Source organism: Salvia miltiorrhiza, chromosome 1, assembly GCF_028751815.1.
Source record: "Salvia miltiorrhiza cultivar Shanhuang (shh) chromosome 1, IMPLAD_Smil_shh, whole genome shotgun sequence".
NCBI lineage: Eukaryota > Viridiplantae > Streptophyta > Magnoliopsida > Lamiales > Lamiaceae > Salvia > Salvia miltiorrhiza.
In genome coordinates this window covers 10,597,254-10,616,066 of record NC_080387.1, presented here as the reverse complement: position 1 = coordinate 10,616,066, position 18,813 = coordinate 10,597,254, and the positions used below count along the sequence as shown (strand labels likewise).

Here is an 18,813-nt window from a genome sequence, read left to right as displayed (position 1 = left end):
ATTCACATATGATTTATTGATGCATTGTTATTATGATATTAGTAATATCATAATTGAGATATATTTTTCCTTACACGTGAATAGATATATTTTCTTGGGATATATTCCTACACACTAAATAAGAGTTATAATTATTCAAAGTATATATATCTCTCTTTTTCTCTCACTCTCACTCAATCTCTCTCACTCTCTCTCGATCTTTCTCTTCCTCTCTCACTCTCTCTCGATCTCTCTCATTCTCTCTCTCTCGGTCTTACTCTCTCCCTCACGCACTCCCTCCCCTCTCCCACATTACTCTTCTCTTCCCCCATAAATGGAGACCACATGCACCATTAAGGAGCCCCTAAAAGGCTAATCTAACTAGCCAACACAATCCCCCTTCTCAAGCACACACATGCACATGCTCACACTTCTCTCCCCCCCTTGCTCGATCTCCCTCTCTCAGTCTCTACCTCTCCCTCACACTCTTCTCTTTCTCCACCATTAAATGAGGCATATGTAAGCATGATGAGCCATCTAAGGTCTACCCTCTTTAGCCAACATAATCCCCATTTTTAAGCCCTCACAATCACATGCAAATCTCCATCTCATCTCTCTCTCTCGTCCCTCACTCTTCTTTCTTCACTCTTCTCTCTTCTCACTCTCTATTCCCCTCACTTCATGACATCCTCACACATTAACTCCCTAGTGCCTACAAGATATGCATTAATGAAAGAAATCACACCATCACTTCTCATCAAGGCAAGCTCTCTCTCCCCTTTCTCCTTCATATTTTCAGCAGCCCCCTCCTCACTCCACCACACTTCTCTCCTTGTTTCACCATTTTTGGAAAGAGTTAAGGAAGCCAAAAGTGTTCTACCTTCACACTAAAGCCATCAAGTGTGCTCCAATCTTCAAGCACAAGCTCCAAGCATACTACGCATCATCTTCTACTCCACCTCCATTGATCTTGTTGGTAGCAACCTCAATCCTCCTCTTATGTTATGTATATATTTTCATGATGTAAAAGCATGTATATTGAAGCATATTGAAGCATGATAGTCCCCTCTCTACTCTTATGATTTTCGAAAATGTTGGTGAAAGAAAGCATATGAACTCCTTCAAACTTTCCACTACTCCTCATATGCTCATACACCTCTACATGTTAGATGCATGAGAAGGGAAGATATTCTTGAAAACCCTTAAAAGGGTTATATGTTATGATAATTGAAGCATGATGAGTTATTAGTGAGAAAATGCATGAGCATGGTGGTGAAATTATAGATCTAGGATGATATGTGTAAATGTTGTTATTTCAACCATTTTGAGAAGTTTTCTTACGTTCTGGACTGATGAGTCGACGAGGTTTCCCTCGTCCAAAAATCTTCAAAATTTTAAAGTGTGTAGATATATGTGTCTTGTAATCTCTGGTAAAATTTCAAGTCATTTGGACTTCGTTTACTACCTTTTTAAAATGTAAAACTTTTACTGCACATTTCCGCCGGAAATCTAGAAGGGCAGTCCCTTGAGTCACACTTTTCAGTGACTTACAAAAACATTCAGCCTCCCAAATTTTTATGACAGAAAGATACATCTATTATACAGATGCACATAACATTTCAAACCATTTGGACAACGTTTACTAATTTTCAAAAATCCTAACTTCCATTCGTGCAAAACTGCCGAATCTGGTAGACTGTGGGAAAACACCCATATCTCTTAAACCACTTGGATTTTTTCACTCTCTTTTTTTTAAACAAAACTAGACTCAAAAAGGTTTTCATCGGTATAAGTCTTGAATCCAGGAGATTTCTGAGTTAAAACAGTTTATTCGTTAAATTTGAGGCAGAGTAGAATGGTAAAACTGTAGGAGTCCGAAAATTTCAACTTTGAATTTGTTTTGAGGATTTCAAAGTTTTGGTGGATAAATACACCATGTTATGTCATGAAAATACTACTAGAAAATTTTATATATTTTCCAAAGCTTACATGAATATTTGCGAATTTATATGCAATGAAAAAGATTTCAAGTTCATAGAGTGACTTTTAAATCACTTGAGTATTGAGATAATTCATATATATTATGGATTAGTTGAGTAATTTGAAGCATGAATGACTATGTGTTTTATTTGAATGCTATTTACCTAGGATTGAGAGACTTTTAATTGGATAAGATATCCAATTGAATTGGGAGGTCCAATTGGATAAATAGTAGAGAAGTTATAAGATGAGATTAAGCATTGATGCAAGTATATGTATTAGATATTAGTTAGATAAATTTCTAACTAGAGTTTATTTTGTCACATGGCAATCTAAACCACGTGCGCCACCAAAGGTTCGAGTGACGGCCGGCGTTAGTACGACTCTGAGCGTTACGTCATCGACCCCTGAGACAGGTGGGCTTTATTCTAACTCTATTATGGCTAGCTACCATGATAATGAGTTCAAATGCAAAATCTTATGAAAATGAAGCATGTTGAAGTATTGTTGATGAATCTTATGAAAATGAAGCATGTTGAAGCATTATTGATGAGTATTATGAAAATTGTCAACTTGCCATATTTATTATTGATGAGAATGAGATGTGGTATGTTGCCTCTATGAAAGACATGATTATGATCATGATGCAAGATATCGGCCTTTAACTGATCTATATGACAGTAAAGGTTGTGTGCGCAGAGGTGATCGTGAGCCGTCTCTAGTCGGCCGGTCACGGTGATTTGAAGGAGGCCTCCTTCTCTTCACCTTATATATATGTTATATGAGTTCTCATAGTTGGCACATACCGTGAATATATATTGTCTGCAGACTAATGATATTGTTATGATGATGCAAATGAGTTTATGACAGAAAAACATGAACAAGTATTTTAAATCTCAGCTAAATCCTGTTGATGCATTGAAAAGGGCAAGATTGACATATAGCTCTAAGAGCAACATTTCAATTATTTTCGGCATGAGTCCACTGAGTGCTTTTTGGTACTCAGCCCTACATGTATTTCTAAATGTGCAGGTCTGGCTTGGCGCGAGGATGGGTGAAGGCTGTTGGAATTGTCAGTTGGCTGTGTCTTTCCCATGTCTCATATTTATCTTTATATGCTTTGACTCTATAAGAATTTGAACTCCCTGCTATATGTCTTCACACATATAGTAACGCATATCGCTGCACAACTCTGATGAAACTCTTTATTTAATTTGCTTATGCCTGTAATATCCCATAAGAAAAATACTTCTCAAACCCTTGCTAAGTTACAACTGCTTAATTATGTTTACCCAAGCTAGTCATTATTTGGTCCTAAAATCTTCTTGAAAATGAGGATATTGCAAATGCTTCCGCTAATACAAGATGTAAATTCCATTTCTTTCACTATTTCTTTTATTAGTCGTACGATACTTGGTATACGCTATCACTGGCTATATCGGGCTGCGACAAATGAGGTGTATGGCTCAAGGCTGAAGATCGTCGGGGGATGGCATTAGCCGGTGACAAATGGATTAGATAAGAAAATACACCAGGAAACCCTAGTAGTGTGGCGGCGGGTTCTAGGGTTTCCAACGAACAACCCCTACCAGATTCTATCATTAAGGAGGCGGAAAATCAGGTCATATCTTTTCCTAATAAAGAGTTAGTTATTTCTTTTGATGCGCCTCCCCAATCTTCGCATCGGCTTATTCTACAAGATATCAGCAACGCGGATAATGTGCATGATTCCATGATTATAGATGACAGCTCTTTGTCTCATTTTGATGAACGTAAGCGCAGACATGGCATCACCATTAATGAATGACATAATCCCCTAACGGTGGAGGTTTTCCCTGTGAGTAAATCCAAGGATGCTTCTGACGTTTCTTTCTCTCTATCGGCGGGCTCCGGGTTCGGAGTTGGCCGGGCCCAATGAATATCATAAGCTGGAATTGCAGAGGTTTGGGCCAACCTCTTGCAATTCCTATTCTTAGTGAACTTGTGCGAGTTCATCGGCCTCAGTTTCTCTTCCTTTGCGAGACTCTTTCCCTTCGTCATCGTATGGAAGAGATTCGTTCGCGGTTAAATTTTGAAGGGTGTTTTACTATTGATTGTGTTGGGAGGAGCGGCGGTCTTTACATGATTTGGAAGACGTCTGCTTCGTGCATTTACTTGATCCTTGGAGATAAGAGAGGCCGAGTTGATCATTCTAGTTGGTTGCTTAATGGTTTTCGTGCTGCTGTTATTGATTGTGGGATCTCTGATATCCCATTTATTCGATATCTCTTCACTTGGTGTCGTGAGATAGGCACTAATAACTTTGTTGAGGAGCATTTGGATAGAGGTATGGCTACAGCGAGTTGGAAATCTCTTTTTCCTGGTGCGAATCTCACTCCTCTCACTGTCCCGATGTCCGATCATGTACCACTACTTTTGAAGTGTCAGATTGTGTTCTCAAGCGTCAATAATAGGCGGTTTCGGTTTGAAAATAAATGGTGCTTGGAGCTGGAACTTCCTAATGTGGTTCGTGATTGCTGGACAAATCTCCATGGTGTCAATATCTTGGAGCGTCACATGGTTGTTTCTGACTCTATATCTACTTGGGCTAGGCATCTCTATCATGACGAGCGACGTATAAAGGTTAGACTGAAGCAGGAGATTTCTATGTTGATGGGGCGTACTGATCCCTGTTCTATTTGTAAGTTTAACCGTTTCAGGCAAGACCTTGCTAATATTTTCCTTCGTGAAAAGACTCACTGGAGACAAAGAGCTAAGCAGCATTGGCTCAAGGAAGGCGATTGTAATACTAAGTTCTTTTTTGCTATGGCGTCGGCGCGCCGAAAGAAAAACACTATTCATAAGTTGCAAAAAGATGATGGCTGATTTATGCCTAATTGTTCTAATTTTGGGGGTTTACATGCGCATATTTTAAGTTAAATCTTCTGGAAATTGGTGTGTTTTATGCTTTGCAGGAGATTTAGGTCTTATAGATGGAAGAGTGCGATTTTGGAGATTTTGGGGGTAAGAATGGTGTTTTTAGGCACATTTTGTTATGCAGAGCTGAACTTCTCTATGAAGGCCCATGCCAGAGTAGAGAAGCCCGCTTCAGAGCAGAGGAGTGCGCTCCAGAAGTCGCCAGCGAAATCCGCTCAAGCCAGAGAAATGAGAAAGGCGAGCGCGGAAATGCCAGAGGAATCGAGGCGAGCGCGGAAATGCCAGAGGAATCGAGGCGAGCGCGGAAATGCCAGAGGAATCGAAGCGAGCAAGAAATCGCCAGAGGAATCGAGGCGAGCGAGGAAGCGCCAGAGAAATCACTTCGCTACTGGAAACATAAGTGTCAGAGGAATCTCTATGCCAGAGGAATCAAACGCCAGAGAAATCACCATTTCTCTGGAGTCAGCGAAATCAAGAAGCCAGTGTTGAAGGAATATTAAATTGAATTAACGTTCCGTTTGCCCGATGATCGTTTCTTGGATTATTATTAATCTATCATACAACGATTAATCCTAACATGCTCCTATGAATTAACAGCTGCACACAGGTGTTAGGATTTACTTACTTGTGAATCGGATGCACAGATGATTGATGATCGAATCGAACGACTCCAGTTCTGATCTTCTAGGCTGTATCCCGCTCTAGTCTCACCGTTGGATGGACAACGAACTGTGAGAAAACCCAAGACAGAAAGCTCCCACGGTTTTCTGCGCCTCCTCTCAGTTCTCAAACTCTAATAATTATCAGTGTATTTTTCCTGAGAGCTGACAGCTGTATTTTATAATACAGAAGGGGGGGAGGCGCCACATTTAGGGTGAGGGACGATTTCTGCCTTTCTCTGGGCTGGGAGACTTTGGGCCAGTCCAGGGACCAAATACAAGGAATAAAGATGGGCCTCAAATAAATTAATTTATCTATGGTCAGCCCAGACCATAATTAATTTATAAATATTAGTTCATTCCACTAGAGAACCAATATTGACTTACCCCTTTATTACCGGTGATGAGTCGGGGCTTGTATTTAGACTTATTAAATCCTCGTATTTAAAATATCCGACATCCATCAATTAATTAGAGCTCTGACAGCCTAAATCAATTAATCTCTTTGTAATCCTTAAGCAGTACCACTCAAACCTTATTATTGCACCTGAACTTAATCAACCTGCAGGGTTTAGCGCAATAAACATTATTGAGCTCCTTAAGGGGATGTCATTATCCTATACGGATACGAGTACCAATACAGATAATCAGATATCATATATTAACTGCTATCACCCAAGATACAGAGTACTCAAGTTACTATATAACTCTTGCTCATAGTAAGTCAAAGTGATAGACGAATCAATATATATATCTGACATCTTATTAGTATTAAGATCTTATAAGTCACCGAGATCTCTAATTCTTCACTTAAATCAGATAGAAGAATATATCTCACTGTGGTCCTATCAATACGTATTACGTACCAGTATAGATAAGTAGTCAAGACAAACTACTTCCATTTATACCGCAACCTAAACCAATAACTTGTCCTAGAGTTATTTCGGTTGTGATCATATTATATCTCTTAAGGTTAATCCAATTATATGGTCTTCTGTGATCTACAACACACCATATAATCTACTTATATAGAGATAAAGAACATACATATGCAATCATGAACCCAATCAGATAGGAGATTAAATAGTGAAAACAGGAATCATTGTATACAAGCATAAAACGTTCTTGCTTTCAGTATACAAATCCAACAAGTGTAGCCAAGTAATCACCAGAGGAGTCAAGAGTCAGAGCAGAGGAGATAGAAGTCCATTACAGCGGAATCGAATAGCCAGAGAAATCACCATTCCTCTGGCGAAAGCCAAAGCGGAAGCCATTCCACTGGCGAACCATTCCGCTGGCGATAGCCAGAGCGGAAGCCATTCCGCTGGTAAGAGCCGCGATTTCCGCTAGGGTGGAGATGACTTGTAGAGTGTGTCACAGCTGAACTTACCTTCTTTTGCACGATTCTATTGCTTTTAGAGTTCTACTTTGCATGGCAACTTCCATGGTGATCCAGAAGGATTTGAAGTCTATAAATAGGGCCATACTTTTCATTGTAAAATATCAATCCCTTGCCCTAATTTTTGGAGTTCTGCCGTGAAGAAGCATGGGTTGAGGCTATCCCCACGCGGACATGTGATGCTAATGTGATGCTTAAGTTTGTGCAAGAGAACATTCTTTCTAGATTCGGATTTCCTAGAGCTATTATTAGCGATGGAGGCAAGCACTTCTGCAACAAGTTGTTTGCAAAGCTCATGAAGAAGAATGGGATCACGCACAAGGTTGCAACACCATACCACCCACAGACCTCTGGACAAGCCGAGACGAGCAATCGGCAGATCAAGGGAATTTTGGAGAAAACGGTCCAGCCCTCGCGCAAGGATTGGTCCGCAAAGTTGAATGATGCTCTCTGGGCGTACAGAACTGCCTTCAAAGGCGTGCTTGGGATGAGTCCATATCGTCTCGTCTATGGCAAGGCCTGCCATCTGCCGGTGGAGATTGAGCACAAGGCTTATTGGGCGATCAAGGCTGCCAGCTATGACTTGAACTCTGCTGTGAAGCAGTGCACGCTGCAAATGGAGGAGTTAGATGAGCTACGCAACGAGGCGTACGAGAATGCAAGGATCTACAAGGATAAAGTGAAGCGACTACATGACCGCCGCATTTGTCACAAGAAGCTTTGCCCTGGAATGAAGGTGCTTTTGTTCAATTCTCGACTGAAGTTATTCCTGGGTAAGCTGAAATCTAGGTGGAGCGGTCCATTTTTACTCAAGGAGGTGTTCGAGCATGGTGCCGTTGAACTATTCAATGAAAACATGAATGAGAGCTTCAGAGTGAACGGCCACCGAGTGAAGCCATATTACGAGCACCAGAGCTCGTCCATGGTGGTGGAGTCTCACACTCTGCACGATCCTCACTGAGGGTCAGATCTGAAGTCTGGCTGGAGACTCTAACTCTAGCGCTGGGTGGGAGGCAACCCACCGTTGGTTTGTTTGTGTTTTTCTTGTTTTCGTTTTTCTTGTTCTTTCTTTGTTTTCCGTTGTTTGTTTCGTGTTTTTCCTAGGTTTCGGTTGCTTTGCGGATACTTTGATGCTTGGTGAGCATGTCTTGTTTTCAGAGCGCTGCACTTTGCCACCGCTGCACTTCTCCGCGCTGCACTTTGCCACCGCTGCACTTTTCCGCGCTACTTTGCCAGTGTGGCCACTCTACTCTGCTACAAACCGCAAATTCCCCTCTTCACCACCTCGCACGATGCTTCAGTTTCTTAATACCGATAATCAGGGACATTTTTCTTAACTCTTCTTATTTCTTTTTGTGCCCTGAGGACATGGCATGCTTTAAGTGTGGGGGGGGGTGTTTTATTGCGTTTATGCTTTCAATTGGGCAAGATTAGTCTTTCTATGCTTAGTTTTTGGTCTCGAATCTTGCTAATTTTTATGAATTTGTGGAAGAGTAGATGGTTTTCGATGCGAATTTCGGGTTTGTGAATGAATGGTGGTTATTCTTGTTTTACTCTTGATATATGTTTCTTGTTTGTGCAAAGAATTTGAGTTTTGTTGCAACACTTTTGTAAGTTAGTAAAACGTGATTTGTCCGGTAGATGCTAGAAGGAGTGTTGTCATTGTGATTGCCTACGATCGTATCTTATTTGTGAAAATGTTGGACGAATTGCCAACTTCAAAATTGCCAGCTCTGAAACATCTGGCATGTTCTGAAAAATGTGATAGCTCTGAGTCTCTGCTCCTCTAGTCTAACTATGAGCATGGGAAACCACGTGAAAAGACTTTGGATTACATCCAAATGGTTTTTATTTCACGATTTATGGCTCAACTGTCGAAAATCTCAAGCACACAAAGTGTGAAAAATGGTGATATTGATTATAAAGGCGATCACATTAGGGAATTCACTTCTAGCGGAGAATTGGGTCTGATCGAATTGCTTACATTACTGTTTTGTTGCTTCTTAAACTTTGAGTTACTTGCATGATCGAGAGATGTGTATTGATTGTAAAATTTTGAATTGACTTTGAGAATGTTTGGATGGAAATTAGTATTGTTGAAATCAATCTCTTCCTATGATTCATATGGATTTTGCTTGAGGACAAGCAAAAGGCTAAGTGTGGGGGGATGATTTATGCCTAATTGTTCTAATTTTGGGGGTTTACATGCGCATATTTTAAGTTAAATCTTCTGAAAATTGGTGCGTTTTATGGTTTGTTTTATGCTTTGCAGGAGATTTAGGTCTTATAGATGGAAGAGTGCGATTTTGGAGATTTTGGGGGTAAGAATGGTGTTTTTAGGCACATTTTGTTATGCAGAGCTGAACTTCTCTATGAAGGCCCGTGCCAGAGTAGAGAAGCCCGCTTCAGAGCAGAGGAGTGCGCTCCAGAAGTCGCCAGCGAAATCCGCTCAAGCCAGAGAAATGAGAAAGGTGAGCGCGGAAATGCCAGAGGAATCGAGGCGAGCGCGGAAATGCCAGAGGAATCGAGGCGAGCGCGAAAATGCCAGAGGAATCGAAGCGAGCGAGGAATCGCCAGAGGAATCGAGGCGAGCGAGGAAGCGCCAGAGAAATCACTTCGCTACTGGAAACATAAGTGTCAGAGGAATCGCTATGCCAGAGGAATCAAACGCCAAAGAAATCACCATTTCTTTGGAGTCAGCGAAATCAAGAAGCCAGTGTAGCCAAGTAATCACCAGAGGAGTCAAGAGTCAGAGCAGAGGAGATAGAAGTCCATTACAGCGGAATCGAATAGCCAGAGAAATCACCATTCCTCTGGCGAAAGCCAGAGCGGAAGCCATTCCGCTGGCGAACCATTCCGCTGGTGATAGCCAGAGCGGAAGCCATTCCGCTGGTAAGAGCCGCGATTTCCGCTAGGGTGGAGATGACTTGTAGAGCGTGTCACAGCTGGACTTACCTTCTTTTGCACGATTCTATTGCCTTTAGAATTCTACTTTGCATGGCAACTTCCATGGTGATCCAGAAGGATTTGAAGTCTATAAATAGGGCCATACTTTTCATTGTAAATATCAATCCCTTGCCCTAATTTTTGGAGTTCTGCCGTGAAGAAGCATCCAGCGCTGCACTGCTCCGAAGCTTAGGAATTTACTTGCTTTCATAGTTTTTCATAGTTTTCAAATTCATTGTTTTAAGTTAGATTTCAATTCAGTTTTTAGTTTATTCTTGGATTGTGATTGCGTGACACAATTACACGTTCAAGACATTTACGGTATTTCGTATTTAAATTCAATTTCTTTCGTTTAATCATGTTCATGTTTTTCATTCATGTTTATGCTTTCGTTTTAATTATGCAATTTAAATTATGCACTTTAGTTTCACGCCTAGATTAGAAATCTTTAAATTTACAAGTATTTAATTTCATAAGTAGGTTTAATTTAAGTTCTTTAAAATCTTGCCTAGGGTTTAATAGTTCAATTCGCCTAGCTTAGTTTTATAATTCGGTTTTTAATTAAGTTTTTAATTCCAAGTTTTAGTTTAATAATCAATCTCTTTATTGCTTTCTTTTACTGCTTTCCTACGATACAATTAGAAGCCCTTTAAGACTTTCCTTGAGAGATGACACTGGGTCAACTTACCATCACTAGGATGTCCTTGTTCTATTGCAAGTCAAACTAGAGGTGTTCTAGGTTGAGTCAATGGCAGCTAGTCTACCAGTATTAAGGAAGTCAAGAACATCGCTCGAGAGTACTTTGTTAATCTTTTTGATGCTCCTGATAGTAATATTGATTATCATCTTGTACTCGACAGACTTCGACCTTGTGTCGACGCTACCCAGAACCTTGAGCTTACTAAAGATTTTACTATTGAAGAATTTCAGATTGCTATATCCCACATGTATCCAGACAAGTCCTCGGGCCCCGATGGTTTAAACCCAAAATTCTTCCAGAAATTTTGGAATTTGTTGGGGACTGATATTCTTCATAGTTGTTCTGCTTGGTTGGCAGCAGGAGCTTTCCCCCCTGATTTCAACCATACTTTAATCTCCTTAATTCCAAAGGTGGATAATCCCTCAAACATGAAAGAGCTTCACCCTATTGCCTTGTGTAATGTCCTCTACAAGTTGATCTCTAAAGTTCTTTGCAACAGAATGAAGCATGTGTTGCCTGGCCTCATTGATTGCGCCCAATCTGCCTTCGTGGAAGGTCGTTCGATTTAAGATAACATCCTTCTCGCCTTTGAAGCCATCCACTCCATGAAGTGGAAGACTAGGGGTAAGCATGGCACTTTTGCTCTTAAAATTGATATTAGCAAAGCTTATGACCGTGTTAATTGGAATTATCTGAATGTGGTGTTGATACGGCTTGGTTTCTGTGATAAATGACGTGAGTGGATGAGACTTTGTGTTCAATCTGTGTCTTATGATGTTCTTATTAATAGTATGGTTGTGGGGTCGATTATTCCGGGACAAGGACTCCGTCAGGAAAATCCTCTTTCTCCTTACCTTTTTATCTTATGTGCTGAAGGTTTGTCCGCTATGATGCGGCACGAAACTGATCTGGGCTCTCTTCATGGTATTCAACTTGGTAGAGGAAGGCCGACGATATCTCACTTAATGTTTGCGGATGATTGCATGTTTTTACTGTAGGGCTTTTGTGCAGGAATGTGTTATTATCAAGCAAGTCTTGGAAGTCTATGAAGGGGCGTCAGGTCAGGCTATCAACCTCCAGAAATCTAGAATTTTTTTCAGTGCGAATGTGGAGGATGGTGTTCGTGGTGATGTCTCTACCTTGTTGGGCATCTCTCATCCCCTCAATACTGGGCGATACCTCGACCTCCCATCTCTCGTGGGGCGTAAGAAAAGGGAGATTTTCCAATACCTTCGGGATAGATTATGAAATAGGATTCAAGGTTGGAATAATAAGAAATTATCCAAGGCATGGAAGGAAATTCTTATCAAGAGTGTTGCTCAAGCGATCCCCTCCTATTGCATGGCAATTTTTTCACTTCCTATTGGCTTAACGGAGGAGATGGAAAGAATGCTTAATACTTTTTGGTGGGGGAATAAAGGTGTTGTTGGAAAGGGTATAAGTTGGTTGAAATGGAAAAAGATTTGTGTGGATAACAAATTGGAGGCCTAGGGTTTCGAAGCCTACAACTCTTGAAAGTTGCTATGTTGGGTAAGATGGGTTGGCGTTTCATTAGCGACCCTGATGCGTTGGTGTGTAGTGTCCTTATGGCTAAGTACTTCCCTCATGGAGATTTTCTCACGGCCAAGCTTGGCCACAACCCGAGTTTTACCTGGCGAAGTATAATCTCTGCTCAAGATTTGGTTAGTAGAGGTTTAAGATGGAGAATAGGTGATGGTTCCAGGGTTCGTTTCTTTGGTGATCCATGGCTGCGCTCAAAAGATTCTTTCCGTGTCTCTGCCAGCTTCCCTCCTAGTTTTGCAGTCCTCATTGTCCAGGATGTTATCACCCAGGGGTCTTCCTCTTAGAACATTGATCTTTTACAACATCTTGTTGGAGAGGAGGATCTTAAGGCGATTGTTAGTATCCCAGTGCTGCCTGAGAACGAAATTTATTTTGTCAAATCAGCTTACAAGCTTGCAAGCTCTCTTACTATTGATGAGTCTCATAAAGTGGATGGTCAGTGGGGAAAAATTTGGAAGATGGAGGTTCCACCGAAAGTTAAATATTTCCTTCGGCGTGCGGCTTGAAAAAATCTCCCTACAAAGGATAGGCTTCTTGCGCGTGGGGTGGCTGTTGGTGGAGAATGTCCCATTTGTAAGCATGGTTTTGAGAACTCATGGCATGCGTTTCTCTATTGCCCGCTTGCTAAGGATTGTTGGAGAGCGAGTCGATTTCAAGCTTTTATCACTAATATCGCTGACAGCAGTGATTCCTTTGATATGGCTCTTTTTTTCTATTGTTGGTAATCCTAATGAAGAGATCAAAATGAAGGTTTGCATGCTTTTGTGGCAGATCTGGAAAGATCAGAATGCTGCGGTTTGGAATAACTGCATTCCGGTTCCGGCCACTTCGGTAGTGGCTGCGGCGGTTGCTTGATCAGATTGGAAAATGGCGAAAGAGCATACTGGTCAGGAAAGTGGCAGACAGTCGTCGACTTCTCCTTGCTTGGGATGGCATGCTCTTCCTGAGGGTTCCGTTAGTTGTAATGTGGATACGACCTTCTTCGATCATGACCGAAGTATGGGCATTGGGCTTGTCATTCGCAGTAGTGATGGGAGCTTTGTTGTTGGCAAAACCATTAAGCTTCTTGGTCAACGTGGTGTGGATGAAGGAGAGCTAATAGGTATTAAGGAAGTACTCTCATGGATTAAGGAACTTGGTTATGCGAGGGGCGTGGTTGAATCCGATTGCAAGAGGGCGTGTGATATGATTGGTTCGGGCGAGAGAAATATTTTGGAGATTGGCGCGATTGCTTCTCTTTGCCGTAGTGAACTAATGTTGCTTTTGGGTTTTAGAATTCATCATATTAAGCGTGAATGAAATGCCATTGCTCATTGTTTCATCACATCATGTTTGGAATGAACCCCCATCGTTTATGGAGGGTCATCTTCATCTTCCATGTATTTGTGATCAATAATATTATCTCTCTTTTCCCATAAAAAAAACTACTAATAACCTTTTCATTAGAATATCTAAAGTATATCAAATAATATTATTAAGCTTACTTCTACCACTTAACGTGGCTCTGATACCACTATACGTGGTATAGATTAAATATTTTATGTTATATAAATATAATTATGAAGCAGATAAATAAGAGCCTTGTTTTTCAAAGGCTTGAAGACTTTGCTTGGCAAGTATTAGTTGAGGAATAAAAATTTCGTTTTTAACATATTCACTTATTCTTGGACTTGCAAGACATTTTTCAATGTGTTTAATAAGTTTATTAATCCATTTAATTTTTTTCTTTTAATTTTTTAAAAGCACCAGTTTTATTCAATATCACATAATCATAATAAGCACCAAATATATAATTATGATCAGACAGATTTAAACTTATAATAAGTAAAAACTTACATTTGAAGAATTTCTTCAAAATCTTCAAGCAAGAAAAGAAATGATTACCACAATTTACAAGGGGAGAGAAAGAAGGGGGCGAGCAAACTCAAGCGTACCATCCTTAATACGTAATACAATCTTATATAGAAATGGACATCCGACAAATTTTTTTGTCAAGTTGTCAAAAAAAAAATGTGGAAGGCATCTTTTGCCACAATTTTCAAAAAGTGAATAGGAAAAAGAAATGAGTGAGCTAAAATCGTCATTGCTATCGTCATTCTTCAATGAGTGAGCTAAAATTATCATTGCTCTCGTCCATTGGTTCGGTTTCTTCAAAATTTTGTTGTTTAACAACAAGTCTTCTTTCATTTTCCTCTGAAGTAGAGGGAGTTCTTTCATTATCTGCGAATGGTTTTCCAAAAATTTCTTTGTACAAAGAATGAACAGATTCTTTGTTCATTTTTTGGAATGTTCCTTAAGAAGTGCATCATGAGAATGAGTTTGGGCATTCATATTTTTCATGATGTTGGCAGATAGTTTAAGAGATAAAATTCCTCTTTTGTCATATGTTCTTTCTTCTTCAAAGAAATTTTCTTTTGGCCATCATTTTAGAAGAATTTTTCTTATAAGTATGGTAGCGGTCATTTTTGTTTCGTTTTTATCGAAATGTTGTTCTTCCAGACTGTAATCCCATCTAACAATCCATGGGATCTATTAATGATTTACAAATTGTAATACAGCTACAATATTGTCATGATGGTTATTTTTTTTTTAAATTCCAAATATTTTTAATATTTTTTGGAAATATCATAGGGGATGCCCCCCATGAAAAGAAAAAGAGAAATACCAATTCGGAATTTTTTGGTTTTTATCATCGAGGGTGAATTTTATCCACCATGAGTGTTTTCGAGCAATATTTTCATAAAGGAATATATTATCCCAGGCTTTAACATAATCATAATAATTATAATATGAGATTCCTTGAAAATTTTCAAGTTTTCTGGATTGGAAAAGTGGAAGACCCCAATTTGAGGAGGGAAGAATGTTCTTAATAATGAGTTTGGAAAATGCAAACTCTTTATTGGGTTTTTCCATATGCTGAAATGTAACTGATCCAGTATCAACAAGAATTTTTTCGAAGTATTCCCGAGTTTTATTCCCATTTACTGGTTGCATTTCTTTATATAAATAGATATTTGCAATTTGTAAAGGTGACAAACCTTTTAGGTCATTTTCAATTGGAGAACATTTTAAAAACCCAGAAACGAGATATGGGTATTTTATCTATTCTTTTGTTCCTCTTTGAAGGAAGTTGGCATCATTATAATATTGAATATTATTATTAAATTGAAATTTATTAAAAACGGAAAAACCTAAAAACCCCTTGAAAGCACAGAAAAGCTGACTAAAGGGCCGGACCTCATTAAAACCTTGCTAAGGAAAACCCCGTGGGAAAAACCAAAAGTAAGGAAAAAGAGTATCCGTCTAAAAACGCAGCAATACACCAAGCAACAGAGCAAACAACGGGCCGACATTGGGTGGACGCCTCTTCAGGAGCTCCGGCCTGACCATCGCCCCCCTAAGAGCGACCGGAACCTAATGCCGCCCACCACAAAACCAGAAACTAACAGAAGCAACAAGAGAAACAGGGTTACAAAACCCACCACCAATTCTACAATGACAGTCCAATTGGTGGCTAAAAAACTCAAGGCCGAAGGCATGAACCAACGCCGAGCAACCAACGGGGGCCAACTCACCCGACCCCAGGCTCGAGCACACCCGAAGCCTGAAAAAAAGGCCAGGCGTCGCCCCAAAGACCACACCCGGCTCCTCCCTTGCCAAAGACACCACCAAACTGCCGTCCATCTCCAAACCAGCTAAGAGATCAGCAGCGCCAACCGGAAATCCGTCCAACCACAACGCACGCCATGTGTTTGAAAGAAAGCCGGCAACAAAGCAGATCCACCTAACCTCCTCCGCACACCAGGTGTTTGAAAAAACGCCAACAACAAGATAGGCTATATTTCCAACTAACGCACCATCCGAAGATGGCTATGACAGTTCATGTCCACCCTCACAGCTTTCTTTATAGCCTCAATTTCCATAGGCCACCAACCCTCCTGCATATTGTCCGCCGCCAAGATGTCAGCCACTTTGTTGCCCTCCCGAAAAATATGAGTAATATGAAGGTTAAAATCCGAGAGAAGCGCCAAAACCCCCCTCCATCGTGCCGCAAACCGCCAAGGAACATCGAGAGAATGAGAATGAAGTAAATTCACAATATAGGTTGAATCCGACTCAATCCAAAGATACCACAAATTCTTGTAAAAAGCAATTTGGATCGCCGAAATAACTGCTAACAACTGTTAGGTCCAGAGGGTCTCGAATAGGTGTATGGGGGGGGGGGAATACACCTATGGACTATTTTTCAAACTCCTCAATCAGAGGGATCTCAGTCAGAGATCAAAACGAAACTTTACATGTAAACAAAGACGCCTGTTTTACTGAAATCAGTTTTGACCAAACAGGGTTGACGACTGATACTGAAAGCTCTTCAGTAAAGAGTTATCAGTTAAGTTGCTGGAACTTAACTGATGCACGTAAGGGCTTCAGTCGTGTTTGCTAAAACAGAGATGATAACACTCTTCCTGACTATCAGAAGATAGATCAGTCAGACTGATATCATACGCAGCGGAAATTAAACTTAGTTTCGCAATAGCTTCGGTGGAGCACGTTGTTGGTTTTTAGGTTTCTCTTTGCAGTTAATCAGTGTTCAGTTTATCAATTGAAATAACACAAGTAAGAATGTAAAACTGAAATCTGTAAACAACACAGAGACTTTTACGTGGTTCGGAAAAACCCTTTCCTACATCCACGGTTGGTTGATCAGACCAACAATCCACTCCGCAAGTGCTTAACAGGTGCACTGCAAACCAAACCGTGTGTTTGCCGGGTGCACACAACTGTACCACTGAAGAAAACCCTTCTTCAGTACCCACGCTTCACTCGCGTCAGATTTCTCTACTCAGCACAACCCGTGCTAAGACTTCTCACTCAGAGTCAGAGTACCTTCCTGAACTCCGAATCACTCAAACACTCTTTTGGGGGAGGTTTGAACGAGTGCCAACTATAATTTCAAAGAACAAGTTCTTTGTAGCAAGTTTGACCTTGGCTTCTGGGTAAACAGAGGTTTGCCTAAGGTTTAAGGGAATGTATGTAATCAGCAGTGACTGATTTTGGCTTTGGAATCCTCTTCTTCGATTCAAGCTTTGGGGAGGTTAAGTTTTAGGCTGAGTAGCAATTTCGGCAGAGCTTCAGTTTATGTCGTTGAATCGGTGAAGGTTGAAGTGATCCTCGAGCGCTATTTGTAGGAGAACTCTTGAATAGATCCGTTGGCGTAGAACGTCATCAAGATTTCTTCCGATGGAGAGCAATTCGAATTTGGGCTGAGGCTTCAATCTTCGAGGTTCCTTGTCTGGGTGGAAACGACTCTCTTGATGGACAGGAGATGTGACGTCTCTGAAAAGTAACCACCAGATAGGAATGACCTCTGCAGAGATAAGGATATCCTGAGATCTCTGCATTTAATGCGGCTGTACTTTGTGAGTACGTGGCTTCCTCTGAACGTTGGAAGATCAGTCCTAGGAGGAATGTTCAACTGATACTTGACTTTAGTATCAGTCCATTGCGCGCATTAAGTAATCAGTCTTCAACTGATACTTCAGTTGGTATCTGCAGTCTTCAGTCTTCAGTCCTTCATTCTTCAGTCTTCAGTCTTCAGTCTTCGATACCGCAAGCTAAACTAGAAACGAACTCTAACACTTGAGTTCAAAACAATTCTAGTCTATTACAATTACGTCCTATGAATTTTGGTATCATCAAAACAAGGGTTAGGATATTCCACAAGGTTCCCAATAATTTCCCCCTTTTTGATGATGCCAAAACCACACAGCAGTTCTAGATAACAAAAAGACTGAACTCACAGTACAAGTTCTAAAACTGGGGTGAAAACAGTTCCCCTTAACAATAGAACCTGAAAACTTGTACTTAGAGTTAAGAACGAAACAGTTCTAAAACAGAACAAGGAGAAAACAGAAAAACATAATCAGAGCCTGGACAAAGAGTCATTGTCTTCAGGTTGAGATCAAAAAGAAGTTCTTTTCATTAATAAAAGACTGATAAGTCATCAGTCTAGGTACAGAGCAAGACTTACATTGGAGTAAAAAGAAAAACAAAACAACATGGGAAACCCATGGACTCCAGCAGTCTGCTTGGCTGCGCCTTGAACTTCTTGATCTTCATCTTCTGTCTTCGTGTCTTAATGTTCCTAAGCTTGTTCCACTCTCACTTGTTTTCCGTTGATTTGAGGTCTTTACTGGAACGTCGTCCTTACAACTTCTGGTGATCCTTTGCTGTCCCATCTTCAGTCAAGAAATAGAGGACAGGAGCAACCTAAAGGTTGCTCACTGACTCCACCTCTGACTTTTCCCCCTTTTTGGCAACATAAAAAAGAGAGCTGATGATGGAGGCTATGATCAGACGGTACCCAACTCCTAGTCTCAGAAGCTCGTGAGAAGATTCGAGAATAGGGTGAGTCCAGAGATACAGAAGAGGAGAACGCCAGTGATGAGGTAAGGAGATGAGGGAGACGGAGAAGTGGAGGAGGACAAGAAAACGTAGAAGACGAAAGATAGAAGAAGGCTGCCTTGGAAAGAGGAGAAGGCTGCCTTATGAGGGGAAGAAAGAGTTGGTGAATTGGAAAGAAAGATAGAAGGAAAGATGGGCATGAGAAGGAAGAATCGAACCGGTGGCAGCTGAGAAGACTAACACCGTCGATTCGCCGGCACGGGGTC

The 18,813-nt window shown here is 40.7% G+C and overlaps 1 protein-coding gene across 1 annotated transcript; it reads left to right on the top strand.

Annotated features, from left to right (window-relative positions):
- The first annotated feature begins 3,873 nt into the window (after positions 1-3,873).
- On the top strand, positions 3,874-4,824 carry LOC131018756 (uncharacterized). The gene has a single exon (XM_057947489.1). It carries the CDS (start codon positions 3,874-3,876, stop codon positions 4,822-4,824), a length of 951 nt encoding a protein of 316 aa, XP_057803472.1.
- The last annotated feature ends 13,989 nt before the right edge of the window (positions 4,825-18,813 follow it).